At 38.5% G+C, this 24,349-nt stretch overlaps 1 protein-coding gene across 4 annotated transcripts in view; it reads right to left on the bottom strand.

Annotated features, from left to right (window-relative positions):
- Positions 1-14,129, bottom strand: part of dpy19l3 (dpy-19 like C-mannosyltransferase 3) — a 49,056-nt gene extending 34,927 nt beyond the window's left edge. The window contains exons 1-9 of one of the 4 annotated variants that reach the window (XM_065289262.1): positions 13,943-14,129; positions 12,852-12,992; positions 12,152-12,279; positions 6,417-6,507; positions 3,687-3,808; positions 3,424-3,569; positions 1,565-1,688; positions 523-657; positions 304-435 (exon numbers count right to left, since the gene is read on the bottom strand). In XM_065289262.1, the coding sequence (XP_065145334.1) occupies positions 304-435; positions 523-657; positions 1,565-1,688; positions 3,424-3,569; positions 3,687-3,808; positions 6,417-6,507; positions 12,152-12,279; positions 12,852-12,960 (987 nt within the window). In that variant the 5' untranslated portion in view covers positions 12,961-12,992; positions 13,943-14,129. Of the gene's footprint in view, positions 1-303; positions 436-522; positions 658-1,564; positions 1,689-3,423; positions 3,570-3,686; positions 3,809-6,416; positions 6,508-6,912; positions 7,373-12,151; positions 12,280-12,851; positions 12,993-13,942 lie in introns of those variants that run through there. The other 3 variants (XM_065289264.2, XM_065289260.2, XM_065289261.2) reach the window with 3 other exon arrangements.
- Positions 14,130-24,349: the final 10,220 nt, after the last annotated feature.

Below are 24,349 nucleotides of genomic sequence, written 5' to 3'. Positions count from 1 at the left end.
ATTATTTTGATTACTAAATTTTTTTTATAAAATATACAATAATGTATTTGCTACAAAAGATAAGTCTTCATTGAAATGAATCTATTAAATAAACAATTTATGTATATAAAAATAAAAAGTTTTTTTCCCTACAATTTTATTTAAAAATTTGAAGTTATTTAGCATATATTAAAGTATATGAGGTCAATTTGACCCCAAACATTAAACATGTTGCTAAAATTTGAACGTAACAGAAGGGTTAAATCAATCATGTACATAAATGTCAAGGTCAAGTACTTTAGCAGTACAAAGTTTGACACTGACCTGGAAGTGTCTGATAAAGAGAGCAGACACAATGAAGCTGAGGACCAGAGAGCCCAGAATCATTGAATTACAGAACTGCAGTAACCAAACTAATAACAGACTCAGCACCTGGATCAGGTACAAAGACACCACCTACAATGATAGAAAATAAATTAAATATGTAACCTTACTCTCCAAAATATGAACCACCTCTAGTATGCGTGTCTGTTTGAGTGTCACCTGCTCCGCTGTGAAGAAATCCAAGCAGTCCAGAGTAAAGATTATAAGGGCTTGAACCAACAGGACAAACTGATTGAACTGCCATGTTAAACAGAAGCAGAAGGTTGCCACGAACACCAGCCACAGCACCACCCTCTGTGTTTGAGAAAAACATGTGCTGTTTATTCCCAACTGCCCAGACACACAAACATTCAGAAACATTCAAGGTTTCTTTCTCAACTCAAATGATATATTTTTTCAGTGAAGCCCCATGTGTCAGGAAAGCTATTATATTCTTCTGAGATTACTGAAAGAAAACAAATATGTGCTCAGCACGGTAAATATTTCATACATATACTGGCAATTGCTAGCCTTTGTTTCATATTTCATAAAAGTTTCACTAACAGGAGCAAACAGTGATGAATGTTTCGCAAAACTTTAACGTCAACATGTTTTCTCAGTCTTAACAGTTGTAAACAGAAATTGTATTTTGCAAAATTAATGAGCAAAAATGAAGAACCCAACTTATTACACTGGATTACATCTGGAATTTTATGGAAGCCACATTATGTATTTTGAATGGTAATACACCTTCCCTTATTACAGTTTAATGGACAGACTCTATTAAATATAGCAATACTGGCTCAAACAACAGTATCAGTATTCTCAGATCCAAAACAAATCTGCTTATGATCAACCATTATATTTGTATTCTGTTATGGCAGTGGCACAGAAATTTCCCACTTATAGCGTACAACAAAACCATGCATGTAAATATTAATGCATGCTCCGCTGTAACCAAGTTAATTCCTTTTTATATTTTACTTGTTATTTGTTTATGTTGCTTTCTTTCTTCTTACCATGCTGTATGCCATTTGTTGCTATTAAACTATGCAATTTAGGATTTCCTGAGCTATAAGTGTACTTTGTTTTGGGTTCTGTAAGAAAATCTTAATAAGAAGAAATTCAAACAGCAACAAAAGACATTCCACACTTGAGCATTGAGTTATGTAATAGTGGATGTTAAATAGACAGCATCTTTTTTGACGGAAGAAAAAGGTACCTTGTGAATAGGCTTTAGTTGTGGCCTTAAGTAGCAGGTTATAGCTGCTACCTGAAGAGCAAAGAAAGGTATAGACCAGTTCTCCCTCAGAGAGATGGTAAACTCAACACGTGTGGTGTCTACTCTGCATAAAAACCATTAAAAAAAAGCAAACAATTAAACACAGAAAACAAACATTCACAGTGCACTCTTATGGCGCTTTTCCATTGCATAGTACACCACGGTTTGGGTCGGGTTAGGTCACTTTTGGGGGCTTTTCCACTGGGTGCAGTATGTAGTACCCGATCATTTTTTTACTACCACCTCAGTCGGGGTTCCAAGCGAGCTGAACTGATATAAAAACGTGACGCGAAAACACTGTAGATCACTGATTGGTGTTGCCGTTATCGCTATAATGTAAAAGATTAGCTTTACCTTCGTGCTAGCTTGCGCTGTCTCGAGTAAACCTGTTGTCATCTGTGCTTTGCTGCAAGTTCCCAAACTCCCTTTTAGCGACAAAATACATCCACAGGTTGAGAATCAGGAACACCATAACAGTTTTTTTTCAGACTTGCAGTTGGTGGTGGCACATTCGCGACACACACGTCCACATATATGCTTAAATGCAGCTTAAATGAGGCTTAGCAGCAGAGTGCGTCGACTGACGTCACGTGTGTTTGTACAAAAACTGTCATATGAAACAGAGGAAGTGATAAACGCGAGGTGCAAACATCTATTTGTGGTGGTAAATTTAAGTTTTGTGGCGGACTGAGAAATAAATGGCATGGTATAGCAATCCAACAACGCTCTCACTTGTATGATGTCACAGCAGAAGGCAGCAAAAATATAACGACACGCCTATAATCCTTCCCACTCCGAAGTGTTACTAAACTCGATGGAAAAGCTAACCAAGCCAAAGTGAGCTGAGCTGACCCGACCTAAACAATATTTCTGTAAATATACAGTTTTCTATTATTTAACATATAATAATACTTAAAAACATAAACAGTGCTTTCAGTCTTTTAAAAAAAATTATTAACAGTATAAATCTTTCCTTAACCATAACTAAACTAACAAATTCTATTCCTGAATGCATTAACCATTATACGTATACCTGGGAACCTGATGGCTCTTTTCTCATCCGTAGTTCAATATATGTTGCATTACATCTCCACCTCTCCCTCCCTATATGAGGTGTTACCATTGAAGCTGTGACTTGACTAAACCAACCCCAGCTCTTTGTGTAACAGCTTAGTAACCCCAGAGAGTAACAGTTCTTCTCTAGACAAACTCTTAAAATCCCAGCCAGATTGATGGTATGGTGACAATGATATGATTGACGCAAGGACATACAACCTGCCTAGCGCTTCGGAAAGAAGTGCCTTGACTTCTGTTTAGCACACATTTTTAGACGCGGCCCCCAAAATGTTTACATCAATAATCAAATGAATATAAAGCTAAGCAAATAAAACATTTTATTATGTTATACGGATTATGTTATATTTTTGACAGCAGATGCGGGATGCAGAAAGGGGGAGGGTGGCCGCTAATGCACTTTTAAGAGTGCAAGAAAAAAATAAGGATATTTTATCTGTTTCAAATATCCAAAGAGAAAAATGTGTTAGCTCCAGGGGGAACGTCCTGTAAATTGGCCTACCGCATGTCACATTGAATAAAAGAGCTCTTCAAATAACAAATTACAGTGCTGACTCTAAGAGATTAAATTTATATTTTGGAGAACCGTATCAGCTTTCACACTTATCTGTATTCAGAAGCCCACAGAATAACAAGCACATATTTTCACCTCTAGGAGAATGAACTGCAAATGTTAGATTTGTGTGTATGTGAGTTCGATTGAAATCTCTGTACTTGTGCCATACCTGTTGAGAATGTACCACACTCCTGCGAGAGCTCCGGCCAGCCAGGAATTACTGAGTAACCAGCTAGTGATAAAGAGAGCTATGACATACACCGTCTGCAAAGCAAACACTGTGTAGATGTAGAAATAAATTGGCTCCAAGTAGGCCTGCGAAACAAACACAAGCATACACGCAGGACGACAACACATGAGCTGATTCTTTGAAAACCCAGGAGAATCCATTTCAAATCTATCCTACAAAGAGAAACAAAAGTGATTGAATACCTGGATAGGCAGTATTCTGTATAAAATACTAAGGAACACTTCTTGGTAGATATTCATACGCTGCAGGATGTTTATTGTCCTCCTGGACTCAGTAGTGTTGTCATGAATAAGCTCATAAAGACCTGGGAATAAAAACAAACGTATTGCTAAACTTAAACTTTGTACACATTTTAAAAATGCTGGTTGAAAAGAACCCCAGCGTTGGGTGAAAAAAGGACGAGCCCAGTCCCTTGGGTTGTAATTTAACCTACAGTATGCTAGAATGACTTAACCCAAAATGCTGGGTTGTTTTGTAAACATGTAAACATTTTAGGAGTTAATTTAACCCAACGGCTGGCTTTGTCCATTTTTGACCCAATGCTTTTTGGATCCAATTTTTAGAATGTATATTATTATGTTTAGAAGACTTTTACATTAGATATTAATATGCATGTAAACATGTTATACACTAGGAGAAAAAATATGAAGAGTTCAGATGCAAAAGCCGCTAAACGCCACTGCCATCAAAAATGAGATATTGTATCCGAATGTCCTCTATATGTACTGTACGGTCATCAAATACTTTCGCATCAAAATAATTTCTAAAAATTTCTAAAAATTGGATCCAAAAAGCATTGGGTCAAAAATGGACAAAGCCAGCCGTTGGGTTAAATCCATTAAGACAGAATCCATTAAGAGTCTGATAAAAAGATGCTAATTAACATGAAATCATGCCAGACACACTTAGGGGGCGTGCACACCAAAGCTTTTACGCTCGCGGTCGGCGCATGTTTCCAATTGTTTCCAATGGAAGCTCGCCGTTTTTCAAATAAGCCAGCAGCTAGCGTTTTTTTCCACAGGCTGAAAGCCGGCGCTTTGCGTTTTTCCATGCTCAGCTCTGAGCGCCGAGAGTTGAAAGAGATTCAACTTTGACGAACGGAGCTTTTCACCCAATGTCAGTTCTCACATGCCCATCCAATCCAAGGAGGAGGGGCGGGACAAGTATTACAACCACCAACCGGCTCACAGCTCAAGTATCACAGCTACCAAAGTGCTTGGCTGAAGAAAGCAGGTGATCAGCTGGAAAAACAGCTGGCCGGCATCCTCCAGGCGTTTTTAGCCACATTTAAAAGTTTTTGTGTGCACAACCACTTAGCGGATTTTGAACCTGAACTATTCACTTATTCAAGGATATTTAACATATAATATATTTAAAAAATATATATAAGCTAATCTGCATCTATATCCATATATAAAAAAAATTAGAGAAACCAAAAATCATAAAAAATCACAATCTGTGGACCTATGGAATGATCAGTTTAAATGCGGTTTCATTGGATACACAAGCATTGTCACGGTTGCTCATCATCTGTGTTTGTTTAATGGTCTGGCTAGTGGATAAACTAAACTTTGGAACAAATACCTTGTCAAAAATGACAAAAGCTTTGGTTTCCTAAAGATGAGGGGAGACGGCGATCATGGATCACCGCTTTGTAAGAGAGGATTTTGCAGCCAATCTGTAGTTAACATTGTATACATTCATTTTACAAGGTACATTACCTCAGTATAGTTTTTGATTTGCTTTAGTTGTGATTTAAACTAAGGTAATTTACTTGTTATTTTTTTTTCTTGTTATCAGAAATAAACTACTCTAAAAGGACTCTTCTTTGTGGAAGTTTTCCAGGAGTTACATTTGTTCCACGAAAGCCGTTTGGTTATGTTGTTACTGCTGAAACCATCTATGAGCAGGGTTATTTGAGACATAAATCAGAGAGGACTGGAGTCCAGCGTATAAAACCATATGCATTGACTGTTAAATTTTAGTATTGACTCGACTGCGATTTTGGAAGATATGAAAAATGTCCATTCTAAAGTATAACGGCTTATATAAAATAGTAAATCGTAAAAACTCTTTATGGAGCCACAAAAAAAGCACAAAGCAATATGCAGGACTGATTGATATACAGTGGGACTAAGTCAAAGTGTGAATATACAGAAATTACTAGTAAATAAATATCAATTTACATCAATTAAGCATTTTTCATTCCATAGATAATTAATAATAATTAGCTAACATGCAAATAATGATGCAGATTTGACAAGGGTTGAACGTTGGATGTATAAAACCAACCTTGACATTTTATACTAATATAGATCTGCCAATCTCCTTAATTGCAGTAAAAAAGCAATGCACTGAACATGCTTTTACTCTCCTAAAGTACAAAGGTTGAAATGTAGAAGTGTCTAGAGAGCATTTTTGGCATCACTGCAGTTCGTCCCATTTCATACTCAATGGGTAATGACCTAATTGTGATGTTTTTCACAAAAGAGCACAAAAGAAATCTATTCCAAATGGGTCTGTTAAAGGAATTAGCCTCCGAATGGCCACATGGAGCCAAGTTGTGCATTTCCTCTATTTTTTGAGACCGGTCAGGCTGACATGGTTATGCAATAAAGCATTCCTTTGATAGACTTCATATTACATAAGTGATAACAGAAACCAGACAGACCGGTTCAGGAAACTTGCCATTACTAAATGGGCTGAGTTAAATAAATAAAAGTTTGACAATAGGGATTTATGAAAATCATAAAAAACAATTCCAAGTAAAACTGTCAGAAAAACATTTCATTTCTATCTAAAAAGAAGAATTGAGGACTTAATTGTCATAATTAAAAATTACATGCCACAAGAAAAACAATCTGTCTTGCCAATTTGTGGGACAATCTGTACATGTGTCTATGCTTGTATACCTTGCTGTATAGAAGGGGCCTTCAACATCTGTTTGTAGTAAGAGTAATAAAGGCCACATTCTGTCCGGAAAGAGATTTCACGTTCGACTTCCTACCATGCAGAAAGAAAAAAGATTCAGTATAAATGATAAATATGACAAAAAACAGCATAAACATTTTTGTTGAGGGGAAAACAGGTGGTATGGAGGCATTTTCAGAATTATATATAATCATACAGACAAAAAGATTTACATGTTCCAACAATAAATATGTCAAAAAGAAATGTGGTTTTAGGTTAAAGAGTCGTGTTTCATAAAGCAGCATTACAGCCTGAAACTCTAATAGAAACAAGTCAATATCCATTTAAAGAAGAAATACTGCAGTGTCATAAAAACAGAACCACTCAGACAAAAAATATTAATACCTTATCCTGATACAAAACAATACATATCTATTCAACAATGTTTCTAAGCATATTTTCAGTGGAAAATAAAAGAAAGATCCCGGTACTGCCTACCTTTAGGTGTGAAAACCACAGCAGATTCTCATGTATGGAATAAACACACCATGCATGAAACAGCCCAATAATCCCTGCCAACAGTAAACCCACTGCTCTGACATCAACCAGCCAACAGCTTTGTACAGGAATGTGATACCACGAAAGCTTTAGGCACTCTTCCGTGTCCCCCTGGCCACTCTTATAAGCCTGTAGATTGTCTTTGGGCCCAAAGTTTCCCGAAGGCAGACTACCCAGGGAGGTCGGTGTGTTACTATCCAGATTGCTGTTCCTCCTGCGACGAACTCTCATTCTCGAGGATTACTGAGCTCTGTCTTTCCTAGAAGTCCCTCTGCCTCTGTCTGCATAAGACTGTAAGCTTCCTCTTTTGTTTATGACTCTTTCCAGAGTTACTTGCCCAAAATCTTTCGTTCGAACCTCATGAGATCATTCTAAGCTCAGTCGGCACTAAATAACAATCTGCCAGAGGAACATTTCACATGTGATCAGACAGAGAGGGAGGCTGAGACAGGAAGGGAGGCATGTGGGCCGCACAACCGGTGACCTCTTGGTGTTAGGAAAAAAATAAAAAGAACACACACACACACACACACACTGAACGCGATTTAGAGGTTTAAGCATATTTACCCTAACAATGGAAAAGCTAGGTTGAAAGGATGATAGTGTGGTGCTATAACTGTCAGGGACTTGACGTCACAGCGGCAGCTGTCTCCTGCTGCGTCCCATAAGACACGCATACGAATCATAAAATGCCTTCGGTCAAAAAGCCTGGCAATGTTTGAACATCAGTGATGAAACTCACTGTAAGACCAACTCCTGCTGAAAACATTTACAGAAACCCTGTTCCCGGAAAACCTCAAAAGTCCGCCCAGTCTTACTAATGGAGACTCTGCATTTGATTAGCTGCTAAAGCAGTGACTACTTGTTTATCTACAGATAAAAAGCAATTCATTTGCCGTGTGATTTTGCCTGCAAATTAAAAATACTGTCTTTCAAACCCTCTGTGAATCTCAGAGGCTTTCTACAACTGGAAAATCAAACACATGGAGGATCAAACCGCGGTCATCCAATCCTCGCAAGTCACATTTACAATAGCAAGTGTTCAGTTGAATCATGCTAACTATAAAGCATCAACCAGACTGCATGTGTGCTTCCTTTTTCTACTGCACAATTACATCATTTTATACCTGAGATAACCTTTACTACAATACAATGGAAACCACATGCTGCGCTGTATAAATCGGGTACAGCTGAATCTTTAATGTGTGGAACATATGCGGTGACCCCCCAAAAAATACTAGACACCGGAGGCACTTAAAATAAATGAATTTCATTGCATCAGATAGAAAATATTAAACCTAGTGGCATCTTTAAGCAAATGATGCAATACTCTTTCCTCTATGATAACTTTTCCAATTACTTTGAACCAGCTGCTCTCAGGTTCACTTTTGAAGTATGAAGTCATTTGGTGTCATAGCAGAGGAACCACAGATGTACTTCATATGGGCATGTTTAACTAAGTTTGATTATCAGAAAGTGTTTATATCCATTCAGTTTCCTTCATTTAGTATTTTTATTGATTTATAATTTAAAACCAAGCAAACATCATTCTATTATATTTTTAGAACATCAAAAGTGCTTGTGCTATCTTTCTTTTAAATAAGTAGTCTACATTAACTGTGGTTACATGTCCATTTGTGTCTGTCTTACGACAGTACGTTGTTCCCCGCTCTGACAAGACACAGAACATCTGGAGACTCGTCCAGAATAAAGTAATGATTTCCACATATGCTGTTTTAAAGTAGGAACAAGAAGACACCAATCTTAAATAAATTAGCAGGTAAAGTCTAAAGCCTGATATCGTATTTAACACTTCATCCCCTGGCTTCACGGACAAGTCTTAAAGGAGCATTTCATCCATAGAAACATTAATCTTTATTGAAAGTGTGTCATATTTGTAGTCGAAATGTAACATACATATAGAATTTGGTGCCTATTTGACAGAGAAAAGGGGTGTTTGTAGTCTCAATCCCTCAACAAAGATATTTGACTTCCTTCTTTCAATGATGCAAAATGATGATTTTTACATCATTGAAAGAAGGAAGTGCAACACTGAAATCTGTATTTCTCCAGTCTCAGCGGCAACTGAGAACATGATGCATGACCATTCAAAAACATGACTGGGGTTCTAACTATACAAAGCTTAATGCAAATGGGTGAAGAGTCCCTTTAAAGCTAGTCCTAGACTAAAACACGTTTAAGCGTGCCAACTGAAAATAACTTGCACCGACACAGATGTTAAAATATGTCAGTGCCATTGATTTGTGTCAAGATAAACACCAGTAATGTCTTTTTCTAAGGTATGTTTATAAAAGATGCTTAAACATCTTAATTTAACTAAGGCCTACAGGGCTCCAGACTAACTTTTTTCACTAGGAGCACAGTGGCCCTGAACTGAAAATTTTAGGGGCGCAACCAGAAAACTTAGGGGCACACACCGTACTACTTTCCACTGTATTACTAATAAATACTTTGATGTTAGATGCAGAAATTACAATATGCTGTTTAAAATTCAGTGTCACATTTTATTGTGCACTTTTGAAGATGACATTTTTTTATTTATTAAAACGTATGGTATATTTAAAAATATATCCCCTCCACCAGGGCCTGAAGTTAAGTTTTTTGACCACCAGCCTCTGTGGCAGGTAGATTTAGGATTTTGAAAACTTTTTACCAGCCAGTTTTTGCCTGAATAGTGAATGATAACAGTGTCTTTATTGTATGAATTAAATATCATTATTTTTTAGAGCTACAAAAGTGATTTTCTCTTTGTCTTAGGTTGTTTGATTAACATTAATTACACAGTATGTTAATTGAGGTTACTGTCTCTTTAAGACCAAATAAGCACAGGTTATTGACACAAATAAATAAGGGTTTTGACTCTCTATAGACGGTTTCAGCAGTAACAACATAAACAAGCGGCTGTCGCTGTCCGCACGTAACTTCCGGTAAACTCCGCTAAGAATAAATAACAACAAAGTACTTTAAACTTAGTTTATTTATATAACAAGCAAAAAAACAACACATAGATTACCTAGGAAACCAAAACATTTGTTATTTTCGATGAGGCATCTGTTCAAGAGATCAGTTTAGCAACTAGTCAGACCATTAAAAAAACGAAAACGGAAGTAAAGTTCGGATCCAGACGTTTATCACGTGGGTCCGATGAAACCGTCTATAAATACACTTAAGATTTAAAGAAATGTTTTTATTAGAAAAAGAATACTGTAAAGATCATTTTGTTTATATGTGCCCTGTCAAGAACAGAAAGATTTTATGTACGCAGTTTTTTTGGAACAAGTCTCTCGGTATGTGCACTATTGAGTGCCCTTAAACCTGCACGCGCACACACACAGACGGAGGGGGAATTCCTAACTGTGCACATAAACAGCCGCCCCACATACGTTGTTTTTCATTACTCTATGTGGAAAATGTATGTTAATGTACTACAGTATAAGACACAGTAGCGCAACTCTCTCTAAAGTTTACACATCAAGAGTTCTGATCCGTCACAGCACTACACATCTGTGAACCTGTGATTGTACTGTGGCCTATGTCAGCATTGCATTCTCATCCCATTTCACCAACAGTTTAATACGTACCAAACGTAGTCAGAGAAGTGCCTCATCTTCTTTCCAATTGCATAAACGTTGCGAAACAGCAGTCGCATCCTCTCAATGAATCACTCAATTCGCTTCAGTGATGCGCGGGTTGATCCGAAATATGCGGGTGCCTGCTGTCACCCACGGTTACGAGTCATCCAAAAATATTTGTTATGATGTTCGGGCCGTGGTCGGTCGGGTCATTTGAAATTAGGATGCCAGTTAACTATTTTAAACAATTACTACTTTGCGGTCCGAGTTGCGGGCAGGTTAGTTGAAAACGGGTTGTTTATACATTGACCCGCCCAATCACTGATTCACATTGGCTACCCGCCAATGTAGCCGGTAGATTGACAGTGTTACCCGCCAATTGCAAAATCCACCCGCATTTGGCATGTGGTCAGGTGTTAATTTCAGGCCCTGCCCTCCACACATTAGCCACTTACAGTGCCCATTCCCTATCCTTCTCACACTCATTGGCCTGCCACAGATTCTGGATTCATTGACGCGTCCCTTTCACGTTTAACGTGTAAAAAAAGGTCAAATTCAGTCGCACACTCTCAAATTTTGGGGGCAAAATGCGACCATTTGGGGGCAGTCTGGAGCCCTGGCCTAGTCCTGGCTTTAGCTAAGCCTTGTCTGTGAAACCAGGTCTATATTTTATTATACTGTATTTAGGGCTGTTTCTGTGATATTATAAATCAAGTTGCAAGGAGTATTTTAATATGAGAGAAACACAGAAAGTCCTACTAAAACATCCAGCTAAAACCAGCATAAGCTGGTGAACTGGTTTTAGCTGGTCTCCCAGCTTGGTATTAGCTAATTTGCTGGTGCAGCAACTGGTCTTTTGAAGCTGGTATATATGGACTTAACTGGTCAGACTGGAAGATCAGCTGACCCACCACTTTGCCAGACTGGGAGAACCAGCTAAAAACCAGCTACCAGCTGGTCCTAACTGGATTTTCAGCACAATAGCTTCACTAAATAAACACTATGTTGGTCAGTTGTCCAACTAAAGACAAAACTTACAGAAAAGACATAGTTTCAAATTGCATACCTGGCATGAATACATAAACAAAGTAAAAAGAAAGCGATCTATTGAAAGACCTGCAGCTGTAAATCATGTACTGAGCAGCATATGTGGTCAAACTTATTTATTTAAAAATGTTATCCACGCAGGGACATGCTGTATCCAACTGAACATGACATAACTTTTTGGCAACAGTGGGTTTTTTTCTGTTTCAGCTCTGGAAGTCATAAAATGATCTCCAGCTCAGACCCTGGCTAACTGTGTTTTTGTGTTATGCCAAAGAGGGAATGAAAAATAATCCTTTAGCACATGTGGAAAATTATTGCTTTTTAGGAGGAAATGTGTTTATGCGTATAGGAAAACCATTACTAGCTAAACTTTACTTTCTTACTTAACTGCTGTTGAGCTGTTTTTTATATTAGGCATGTAGCCTAAGAACACACAAAAGACATCTGTCCTGACTTTAAAGCCTAAAAGTAAATTATTGCTTCCACACCACAGCTCTCTTACAAAAACACAACAACGTACAACAAAAAAAGGATTTTACCTTTATATTGGAGAACCACAGGTCATTTTCATGAAGTGTAGCAACATAGATGCAGCACAGCAAACCCAGACTAACTCCCACTATTGATCCCGTGATAAGACACAATAGTGTCCATCTTGAGAAACCACCTAGAGAGAATGACAGCAATAATATTACCACAATATTACATAATCCACAAGCCAAACAAGAGAAAAATGACAGAGTTTTAATTATATTATACTTTTGGGCATACTACCCCAAAGTTACTAAAAGGGTAAATCATCAAATAAATGTTTTAGTTTTCTAGGTAATCTTGATTGTTGTTTATTTTGCTTGTTATATAAATAAACTATGTTTAAAGTGCTTTGTTGTTGTTTATTCTTAGTGAAGTTTACCGGAAGTTATGTGTTTACCACGAAAGTGGCTTGTTTATGTTGATACTCCTGAAACTGTCTATAGTAATAGGTGAAACACTTGTTGATCTTAACAGATGCTATACTCATGGGAAATGAGTCACTGGTTTATGGTGGACCAGTGGAGGATCTGGGCTTTTCTTACATTTTAGTTAAAATAAAGAGTAAATAAATAGAGAGTGATGAATGTATTAGATCAAATACAATGCGTTAATTTACATGATCTGTCTGCATATATTCATTTCTGGTTTAACTTTGTCTTGGCTTGACCTAAAATTAATTTGATCTACTTTTGAAACAACACTAACCTGTTGCAAATCTCTCTTTACATTCAGCTAAACACTCTGGCTTTAGGTTCTGAATGCTGGGGCCAGGTTCCTTCCCTTTGCTGCCCTTCCTCTGCCTGAGAGCAGTCATGCTGGCAAACAAGCAGATTTTGGCGAAAGACACTGTAAGGAAAAATAATGTTAAAAGTTGTGATTATTACATTGCATGATCAACAATATTGGGTAAGACAATAGAAATAACTTTGCAATATTAAAATTTAGTGTACTAAGAATCATGCAGTCATTTAGTGTATTTACATACACATTTAGGATATTACTATATATGAGTACAATATTTAACATGGATATGTTTAGCAGACACTATTCTGACTGACTTTTGTATCCGCATGTTTAGATTTTTTCAGCCATTGTTTGTTATCTGGGACTCTTACAAAAATAAACTTAACTGCAGTAACCATTTGTAGTAAAACTATGGCAATAAAAATGGTAATTGGTTTAGCCAATGGTTTCTACAAAAAAATCATGGTTAATTTTCAAAAGGGTTAGAATAGACCATGAACACCAAAAATGTATAATTCATACAATCACACACAAAGCAGATCTCTCACATATTGAGATCTGTCAACGTAAAAAATAAAACACACAGTCTTGACTTGACTTCATACAACAACAAAGCAATTAAACACATATTAAAACCTGCCTCTTGTGGGATGCTGCGATACCGTTATTCCGGAAATTTTAGCTAACGGTCTCAAAATGACTTTTCCATTCATATTTCATGACACTTCCACGGACTACACGCAAGTTTAACAGCCAACGAGCGTCCGGCAAATAACATTAACACTGTGCCAAACACGGGAGATCCTTATAAGTGCTCGCACCGCGATATAAAATAAAGCATTGCGCCGTGCTCGTTTCATTCATTCATTCATTGATCAGCAGGCCTGTTTCTGCCGCGGCGTTTCCTGCTCACAGCTCAGCAATAATGTCAGCAAATCTCAGATCGCATCAGCCGCTGATCTCGCTCTCCTGCTGGCGGGCAGACATGCAAACAGCTACTCGTTTTCCCCTATGCGCTCTCGCTCACTGTAAAACAATGCAGATTCACTAACCAACGCGCGTCTCTCAGCCTTTCAATGAAGATTAGTTGCTTATCGGATGTCCGGTGGCTCCTCCTCCTCTGTCACTCGCCTCCAGTCTGTGCATGAAAACAAACCTCATCGGTGGTTACGTTGAGAAATGACTTTTAAACGTGAACGGGAGCGAGTGCTCCCTGTTACTGCACATCCAGCGCCGTCCTCAGAGACTTTCACTGTCCCACTCAGGGCCGGCCCTGGGCATAGGCGGAATAGGCAAATGCTAAGGGCGCTGCCGACCCCTTGGGGCGTCCGTGCGCCCAAATTATTATTATTTTTTAATATATGCATATAAACATTTAACTATTAATATTTAATTTTGCACAAGAAAACAGCAGTTACTGATGAATTATTAGTAGCATATAATCTCGGAAGATCGTGCTTGTTATAGCTCTGTGGCTATAGGCTACTGCACTGAAGCGGCAATTTAAAATATAAACCCAGAATTCAGCAAACGTCAAGGACAAGAAAACGGAAACAACAATCAGACAGAGACGCGGAATTTACATAATGTTACACAGACCATGTTTAAATTTCAATGTTTCTAGACAGAAATAGCAACTTGTTCACTTTGTTTGGTATTAATAAGCTGCGCATTGGAGTGCTGGCCGCGGTGCTGAAGACGCGCTCAGACAAAGTACTGGTGGCAGCACAGATATTTACGTGCAACCTATTGGAAACTATTATTCGTTATTATATAATTATTATTCGTTATTTTACTTTATTACTTCCACTTAAGAAGAGTTTTGCACTTTTATTTCAATATTTCTCTTTATATAAATACTATTTTGTACTTAAATCTATAATTTCATTATTTTACTAACCAAACTCATCTGCGCTTTCCGATAGGTTGCACGTAAGGAGAAAAGTAGCTTACTTCCCCTTGAGAAGGGTTGTGTGTTTTAAACTTTTAAAAACATATATCTCTTTACAAAAAAAACTTTTTTCTTCTATTTAAAAGCTATAATTTCGTTATTTTACTAACCCAACTAATGACTCCTCCGCTTTCCAATAGATTGCACGTAAATATCTGTGCATATGTGCCATCACGCGCCTTCAGCACCGCCACTGTGCAGCTTATTAATACCAGACAAAGTTGGTATTTCTGTGCAGAAACATTGAAATTTAAACATGGTCCGTGTAACGTAATTTAAATCCTGCGTCTCTGTCTGATTGTTGTTTCCGTTTTCTTGTTCTTGACGTTCGCCGAATTCTGGGTTTATATTTTAAACTGCCTTTTCAGTGACAATGTCAAGACCAAATGCCTGAGTGACAGGGTATTGTGTGGATGTGTGCGTGTGCGTGCGTGCATGCGTGTGTTTCCAAAATATTTTCAAAATTAAGAAAAACTGTGCATTTTTTTCTGTGTAAGTTTATGAACAAAATGATTCTAAAGGGCACCAGGTGAAATCTTGCCTAGGGCAGCAAATTGGCCAGGGCCGGCCCTGGTCCCACTACCTGTTAAATATTTGACCCAGGATACATGGACAGGGCTGGAAAAAGGATAAATAATTTTTAGGTTTCAATTCATTCCAAGTCACTATTTTGAATCTTGACTAGTGCTGCATTGCTGTAATTTATAACAATATGAAATTGCTTTTTAAGTAAATTAATGTAAAAACATATGTAAGCCATGATCAAATTGGTTAAATAAAACATTTACACATTTGTGACCCAGTCTGTAAAAAACCCAGCTACCCACTAAACACTGGACGTCGGATAGACGTGCAGATCATGTCTGTATTGGGTCTGTCGGTCCATGACCAATTCTGGACATCTATTTGACGTCCAAACTAGGTCCACTATTTGGACGTCCAACCATGACCCTACCTGGACGTCATATTACAGTCAACATGTGTCCTTTGAACTGGGTAATTTTTCTGGACGTCTATGACTGGCCTATATGTATATATTACATAATTAGGCCAATTTGTTTATTTACATATAAACATTGTTGTATCAACATGATTAATACATATGATTAGCCTATTTTATTTATACAGCACTTTTTCTGTTTTCTTGAATTACATACAAATTAATGTAAATTTACAATTAAAAAATCTGTAATTAGTTTGTTATATTAAAAGTATATGGCCAACAATTTAACATGAAAAAACACACATTTACAAATTTATTGTAAAAAGTGTATAGAGTCACTTAACACTGATGTAAGGATCATCCATTTAACATTGGTGGTCTAGTGGTTAGAGAGACTTGATTGTAACTCAAAGGTTGCTGGTTAGATTCCCAGCTTGCAGGAAGTGATTAAAGTGTTTTGGTGTTGCAGTGATAGTTGCCCAGAATTTGTGTTTGTTCAAGACTTGCAGTGGATGGGTGAAATGGAAAGACAATGTCTCTTTCACTTTATACCCCTTTACACGGAGGTCCCACAGATGTGAATATTAGACGTGCATTAGACGTCAAAAAACATGCAAAAATTAAATGAAAAAGACGTCACATTGGGCAGTGGGTACAGTCATGTTAGTGACTTTCTTTTTTTCTCAATAAAATTATCCTAACCATTACATTCTGTGACTATAACCTTGATAGCCTATATATAATATTGACTAAGTGAAGCCATATCAAAGATTAAAATTAAAGTGAAATCAGTGAGTAAAATCAAATTTTGATGCCCCAAATCTCATAATAAGATTATCAGACTTTTGCCTGAAATTCCAATTTTTCATTCCTGTGATCTATGCAGTTGCACGGATCAATATTAATTGACGGACTACAGGGAATATTTGTACAATAATTTGTCACACATGCTTTTAAAGTGAAAAACAATGTAAAGAACATGTTGTACCTACATGCATTTGGATGTGAAAGTGGTTTCCATGGTGAATTTTGTAAGGGTGGGCCATATATATGCAGAAAGCCTCTTGCACTCAGAGCAGTTTAACTCTCTAACAGCAGGAGACCATTTACACACCAAACCCTGTTTGACTGCACCTTGACTACTGTTGCTACGACTGTTGCTATGACTGCCACAGCCTTCAACATTAAGACTAAATACACTTGTCTGCTGTCATGTAACATCTCTCTCTTTGGCATGTACAGATTTTAATGAAAAGCCTCCTTTGAAAAAATGTCTCACTTTTCCTCATCTTCAAGTGAAAGTGACAGCAGAGCATCATCAAGAAAAGATTTAAAAGGCAAGTGACCCAACTATTGATACAATGTTAAGAAAGGAAAACAAATTGAACTTATATACTATAGAATTGAGGGAAAAAGATCAGTTTTGGTATTCAAGTACATTGCATACAAATGCCATCTAAAAGTCTCAAGTGGTTTACCTGCTTTTTATCATTTTAAATGGGGCTGATAACTCATCGTTCTACTTTTTTATAACACTTTAGCATATTCTCCCACCAATAAAGACACAACAACTGTGCCAGAAAAATGGATCATCAATGATACTGGAGGTATAGCCAACTCAGGTACAGTATTGTGGAGGCTTATTATGATTTACATGGTTTTGGATCTTTCAGGGTTCTGGAGCAACACTGTTATCAATCAGTCAAATTTGAGGGTTTTTAGGGTTAGGCATGGGGCTTAAGTTGGTGAAATAACATTATTTTTGGGTACTTATATCTATACTTGGTAACACTTTACTTGAAGGGATGTTTATAAGACATTTGTTCAAGTCATTTTAATGCAAAGTTTTTACATATTGTTTTTGACATTACCAAGACAACATAACGGACCACTTTTTACCATTGATACAAATTGAATTTGTCATTAAAATGTCATTAAGTGTTAATACTCTGTCAAATAGTTTTATAACAGCGTCATGAATATTTTTCTTGACCTCAACTACAGTGGTCTCAAACACACCCTGTAACTCCATATGCAACAATCCGCTTGTTAAGTTTGACATCATGTACCACTTCCGGACCCAACCGATCTCAAATGCCACAGGGAAATAACAGAAAAAAACACATACTAATATACACTCGTATCGTCCCATTAAAAAGACCTGTCTGAAATAGATTCTGAATCGCAAGGATGCGCAGCTTGTGCGTGTACTACAGCATTTTGGTCAGTAAGAAGTCTTTAATGTAAAAATCATTACGAGTCTGAGTCTTTTATAACGTGCATTTAAAAAAGCAACACTCGTTAAACAAAATCTAAAATAGCTGGTCCAAAACGGCTGGCGACTGAGTGCTCTGAAACGACTGGTCAAAAACAGCTGGTCTATAACTGCTGGCAACTGAGTGGTCTAAAACAACTGGTCTAAAATGGCTGGCACTGAGTGGTCTAAAACTGCTGGTCTAAAACCAGTGGCGACCGAGTGGTCTAAAATGGCTGGTGTAAAATGCCTGACAACTGAGTAGTCTAAAACGCTGGTGACTGAATGGTCTAAAATGACTGGTCTAAAACCGCTGGTCTAAGACTGCTTGTCAGGCGACTGAGTGGGCTACAAAGGCTGGTCCAAAACGGCTGGCGACTGAGTGCTCTGAAACGACTGGTTTAAAACTGCTGGCAACTGAGTGGTCTAAAACAACTGGTCTAACATGGCTGGCGACTGAGTGGTCTAAAACTGCTGGTCTAAAAACAGGGGCGACCGAGTGGTCTAAAAGCGCTGGTCTAAAATGGCTGGTGTAAAATGCCTGACAACCGAGTAGTCTAAAACGCTGGGGACTGAATGGTCTAAAATTACTGATCTAAGACTGCTGGTCTAAGACTGCTGGTCTAAGACTGCTGGTCTAAGACTGCTTGTCTAAGACTGCTGGTCTAAAATGGCTTGCGATTGAGTGGTCTAAAATGGCTGGTCTAAAATGGCGGGAAACTGAGTGGTCTAAAACTGCTGGTCTAAAATTGCAGGTCTAAAATTGCAGGTCTAAAATTGCAGGTCTAAAATCGCAGACTATTTTATAGACTATTGAAGCTATAGTATGGCTTCATTGTATTTTGTATTTATGCATACATTACATTAAACATATGCAATATGTAAAATAAAACCGCTGGTCTAAAATGGCTGGTGTAAAACGACTGATGGTTGAGTGGCGACCGAGTGGTCTAAAACCGCTGGTCTAAAATGGCTGGTCTAAATTGGCCGGCGACTGAGTGGTCTAAAACGGCTGGTCTAAAATGACTGGCGACTGAGTGGTCTAAAACAGCTGGTCCAAAACGGTTGGCAATTGAGTGGTCTAAAACTATTGGTGTAAAACGGCTGGCGACTCAGTGGTCTAAAATTGCTGGTCCAAAACCAGTGGCGACCGAGTGTTTTAAAACCGCTGGTCTAAAATGGCTGGTCTAAACCTGCTGGTCTAAAACCGCTGGTCTAAAACCGCTGGTCTAAAATCGAGGGTATAAAATTGCAGGTCTAAAACCGCCGGCAACTGAGTGGGCTAAAATGGCTGGTCCAAAACGGCTGGCGACTGAGTGGTCTAAAACAACTGGTCTAAAATGGCTGGCGACTGAGTGGTATAAAACCGCTGGTCTAAAACAACTGGCGACTGAGTGGTCTAAAACGGCAGGTGTAAAACGGCTGGTGTAAAACGGCAGGTGGCCGAGTGGCGACCAAGTGGTCTTAGACGGGTGGCGACCAAGTGGTCTTAGACGGGTGGCAAGCGAGTGGTCTAAAACGGGTGGCGACCGAGTGGTCTAAAACGGCTGCTGACCGAGTGGTCTAAAACGGCTGGTTTAAAATGGCTGGTGACCGAGTGGCACCCGAGTGGTCTAAAATGGCTGGGACCGAGTGGTCTAAAACGGCTGAGTGGTCTAAAACGGCTGGCGACTGAGTGGTCTAAAACAGCTGAGTGGTCTAAAACAGTTGAGTGGTCTAAAAAGTGCTGTCAAACTGCTGGTCTCAAACCGCTGGTCATAAACGGCTGGCGACTGAGTGGTCTAAAATGGCTGGTCTAAAATGGCTGGTCTAAAACGGCTGTTGTAAAACGGCTGGCAGCCTAGGGGTGACCGAGTGGTCTAAAACGGGTGGCAACAGGGTGGGCTGAAACAGCTGGCGATTGAGTGGTCTAAAACGGCTGGCAGCTGAGTGGTCTAAAACCGCTGGTCTAAAACGTCTGGTCTAAAACGGCTGGCGACTGAGTGGTCTAAAATGGCTGGTCTAAAACGTCTGGCGGCTGAGTGGTCTAAAAAAATACAAACCTTAAGATGTCTGTACTGTTTGTTCAGTAAAAACGTTAATGAAATTATAATGTTTAATAAAGACATGTTTAAGAGATTGTTGTTTTATTCATGTTCTCATATTTATATATCAAGCTCTGATGTTACAAGCACCAGGGTTGTTCCTGCGGACAACTTTTCTATTATCTTCTTTGTGTTTGTTTTTGACTTGATTTCGCCCCCCTGGCGGTTCCAAAAATAGTGCAACAGCGAGCACGTCAACTATAAACGCCTCATCCGTTTGGTAAGACGCGTGTGCGATCCGCGGAGGCTTGCATTGCAGACCAAAGCGCAAGTATAAACAAAGCTTTAGGCTTAGCTTACTTGTTCGAGACAAGAAGCTCAGGGCACTCTGATTCAGACCCTTCAACCGAAACAAGAAGTGCTGAGCCGGATGCCACTCAGATGCCACAGTTTGAGTCATCTGGTGAAACAGAAGAGCAGAAAGCAGACCACACACACCACAGAGCCATGGCAAAAACAGGGAGCACAGAAGATAAAAGAGCGATTTGGTCTCCTGCGAAGAGACTTCTTATGCTCCCCCAGGGCTCCTTTTCCCTTGAGGATCACACCAGGGATTTCTTGGACCTTTTTCCACTCTGCTCTTCTGTTTCACAAGATGACTCTCAAACTGTGGCATCTGAGTGGCATCCGGCTCAGCACTTCTTGTTTCGGGTTGAAGGATAACGCCAGTGAAAATGAAATCAAGAACAACACTCCTCACCAGGGCCGGATTAACCATATGGGCAACTGGGCAATTGCCCAGGGGCCCAAGACCTCTAGGGTCCAGGGCAGCAAGGGCACGAGCAAAATACTGTATCTGGTAATCTCCCGCTGGCCGCTTCATATTAAAACTGTCAAAACGGGCTTTTGCGCTGCACAGAGAAAGGCTGCGCTGCCTATGACTTTGAACGTGAGTTGAGACTCGGTTGATTGTCAGTCTCATGTGGAATGACCAATGAAGAGAGGGCCTCAAGTTAAGACCCTCTCCTCATTGGTTAGTCCGCATGAGGTGGGTCAAAAGTTCGCAGAGCGTTACGTGACGCAAGGCGATGCTACAACAGAAAAAAAGGAGACATGGAGAAGCTAAGTGGGAGCGCAAAGCCGAAATTAAAAAAGGAAAAGGACATCAGAAACGCAGAAAATGTAAAGTATAAACAGTGGTGTAGTCCAGTGTTTCTCAACCCTGGTCCTCAAGGACCCCCTTCCAGAAAGTTTTAGATATCTCCTAATTTAAAACACCTGAACTAACTCATCAGACTCCTTCCAGAATGTCTCCCTAACAAGCTAATGATTTAAATCAGGTGTGTTAATGTAAAACATTCTGGAAGGGGGTCCTTGAGGACCAGGGTTGAGAAACACTGGTGTAGTCTACGTTATACGCAGGTATCTGCGCGATCCTATCGGCGTATCAAATCAAATTACTTTAGCGGCGCGAAAGTGACTGGGGAGCAGACTGCTGTGGCGCCACAAGAACCCACTGGCGAGTGACAGCAAAGTACCGCGAGAGCGATTCCATTTATCACAAGGAGAAATCTGCTTTGAATCGCTCTCACGGTACTTTGACATCACCAAGAGGTCTGCTTAGTGCCAAATGAAGTCGAACCTGCAGTGTAGCTGCTCACGTGACACTGTAAACAAACAGTCCATGTGGAGGATTGAACGAGTGGACGAGTGCTGTAACATAAAATCCGGAGAGTTAACAACGCACATGTGAGTAAACAACATTTAAATCATCAGTCCAGTTTAATACTTTATCTGGAGGTAAGGATCCAAAATGCAATAAAATAAGCCAGTGTTTATGCCAGTTCCTCTTCAGCATGTTTGCTTGTGCTATAGTGTTAAACTTCCCTTCTCTGTGTTCATTTATAAATCTAACTTCAAGATGTATATGATCTTAAACTTCTGTGAGGAAATTCATGTCTGCGCTGATGTTCAGTTCAGTTCAGTCTTGCAAATTATCATTTCCTTCACTTTGGGTGTCTAATGTTAGGCTACATGATGGTCTTGTAATAATACTTGTAAACAGTTTATTTAATTTTCATTAACAGTTGAGTAACTTTTGGCCTTGAGTTAGATGTTGATTAACACTAAACCAGTCTAAAAATCAGTCCAGTTTCCCCAGCTGTAAACCTGTTGGCTGTTAAAGTCTTTTTTTTTTCTTATAATAAACTGACATGTTGATAACACATTCCGTTTATGTGTTTATGAGTACACTTCGGAGATTATTCAGATGCTGATGTGTTTTCATAGCATCATATGTAAGTGAATGTCTTTGATAGGGGACATAGTAGTGCATTTGTATGAGCATTTAAATATTTGAAAATCAAAATACACCGAATGACAGTTAGAATTTGAAGTATTGAGTATATTTACTGTATATTACAGTAATATATTCTGTATATGACCATATTATGGTGATCCTGGGGTCATGATGATGGGGCCCTTGAATATTGTTGCCCAGGGTATAACAAAGTGTTAATCTAGCCCTGCTCCTCACACAGGATTCAAACCCAAGACCTCAGAATCTCAATGAAAAATTTGCTAGGTAGCAAAAAAAATGTTCGAAGATTATACCAACAGAGCCTGTCATAAAATAGAGAAATTTGTAAAAGAGGTAGCGAAAAAAAAAAAAATTTGCCATATGCCTTACAATAACCCATGAACAGAATGTTGGAAAATGACAAAAGAGGTATTGTTGCAATCAGCATAAACCAATGAATACAATTTTTATAAAGAAAATGAATATCAGACAAAGTATTTAGAAGTTATAAGCAGTTCTATAAGAAGTGTTATAGTTTATACCCCCAAGGTGATGCTGTTTTCAGACTTACCAGGTACCTTTAGGACATCATGCCGAAGCTCCCTAACGATTTTTGCATCGATATGTCCAATGGTGCGGTTTGGCCAAACCCGGCACAACACATACCAACAGATTCGGCATGAGCCAAGGAATCCTTAGACACCAAGAGTATAATTTTCTGAATAAACATTTCAGTAGTTAAGGGCAAAAATAGCCTTTTTTCATATCTCATGACCCATTGGTGGCGCTGTCCTCAAATTTGGCATGGACCCCCAGTTCATGGTTCACATGAAGGGTACCAAATTTCAATTCAGTTGATCAAAGAATTAATTTCTGTGCGGCTCACTCCAAAGATCATCTGTGCCAAATTTCATAACAATTGAACCAAATTGGAAGGAGAAGTGAAAAAACGGAATTCTGTACATTTCAAAATGGCTGCTACTGTAATGGGTGGAGTCTTACTGTAAGGTGTTGAATGCAATAAGCCTGATGAGAGCATTCATGTGTACTAAGTTAAATTTTCATAGATCAAAAGAATCACCAGTTAAAACCGTTTAAATATTGAAATTTTGAACTGCTGGTGGCGCTATAGAGTTACTGCTAGAGACCCCATTTTTGATTACATGACTATTTAGGACAACCACTACAACTGTGCCAAATTTCATCATTTTCCTAAATATGGTTCATAGGATTGCCATAGACTCCCATGGGATGAGAATAATAATGCAGTACTAACAGAAAAAACAGGTGTTTTGGCAACTATAGGTATTAGGGGCCCTGCGGTGCTATAGGCCCCTAATAATAATAATAATAATTAAATATGATAAAATTATACTTTATTGCATTTGAAGACTGATTCATCTAAAATTAAATGAAAACAGTAGCCTACAATAAGGGGTTAAGCCATGTCACTTAAAGACATCTAAATGACAGTTTAATGTAATGTTAACCCATAAAGCTAAGTAGTTTCTTAAATTGTATAATTATTCTGCAATGTCACGTTTATGACAGATTTATTACAAGTTATGATGTATTGGTTTATGTCAAGTTGTCACAACAAAGACAATTCAAACAATGTCATCTTTGCATTCAAAACCACATAACTGAACAAATGACACTTAATGACAATTGTTATAAATGGCATAAAATCACCTTCATGTTCATGACACGTGTCATGTCATGATTATGAAGGTGTCATGTCAGTCTTATGAACACCCCTTCAAGTAAAGTGTTAACACTGGGGTTTCCCAGCAGCATTAGAGGAAGCATTTTTTGTTTGTTTCTTTAGCTTTTTAAAGTCCACTACAAGAACCAGTCATGCAGTTGTGAACCTTTATCAGTGTTACACGTTCTTTATGGAGGCAAAATGACATAATGGCATATGCGTGTCCAATACAACAGTCAGGTGTAAAAGTGATGTAATTTGAATGAATGTTACAAACAAACAA

Source organism: Paramisgurnus dabryanus, chromosome 2, assembly GCF_030506205.2.
Source record: "Paramisgurnus dabryanus chromosome 2, PD_genome_1.1, whole genome shotgun sequence".
NCBI classification, from domain to species: Eukaryota; Metazoa; Chordata; class Actinopteri; order Cypriniformes; family Cobitidae; genus Paramisgurnus; species Paramisgurnus dabryanus.
This window is presented reverse-complemented; position numbering and strand designations above follow the sequence as displayed.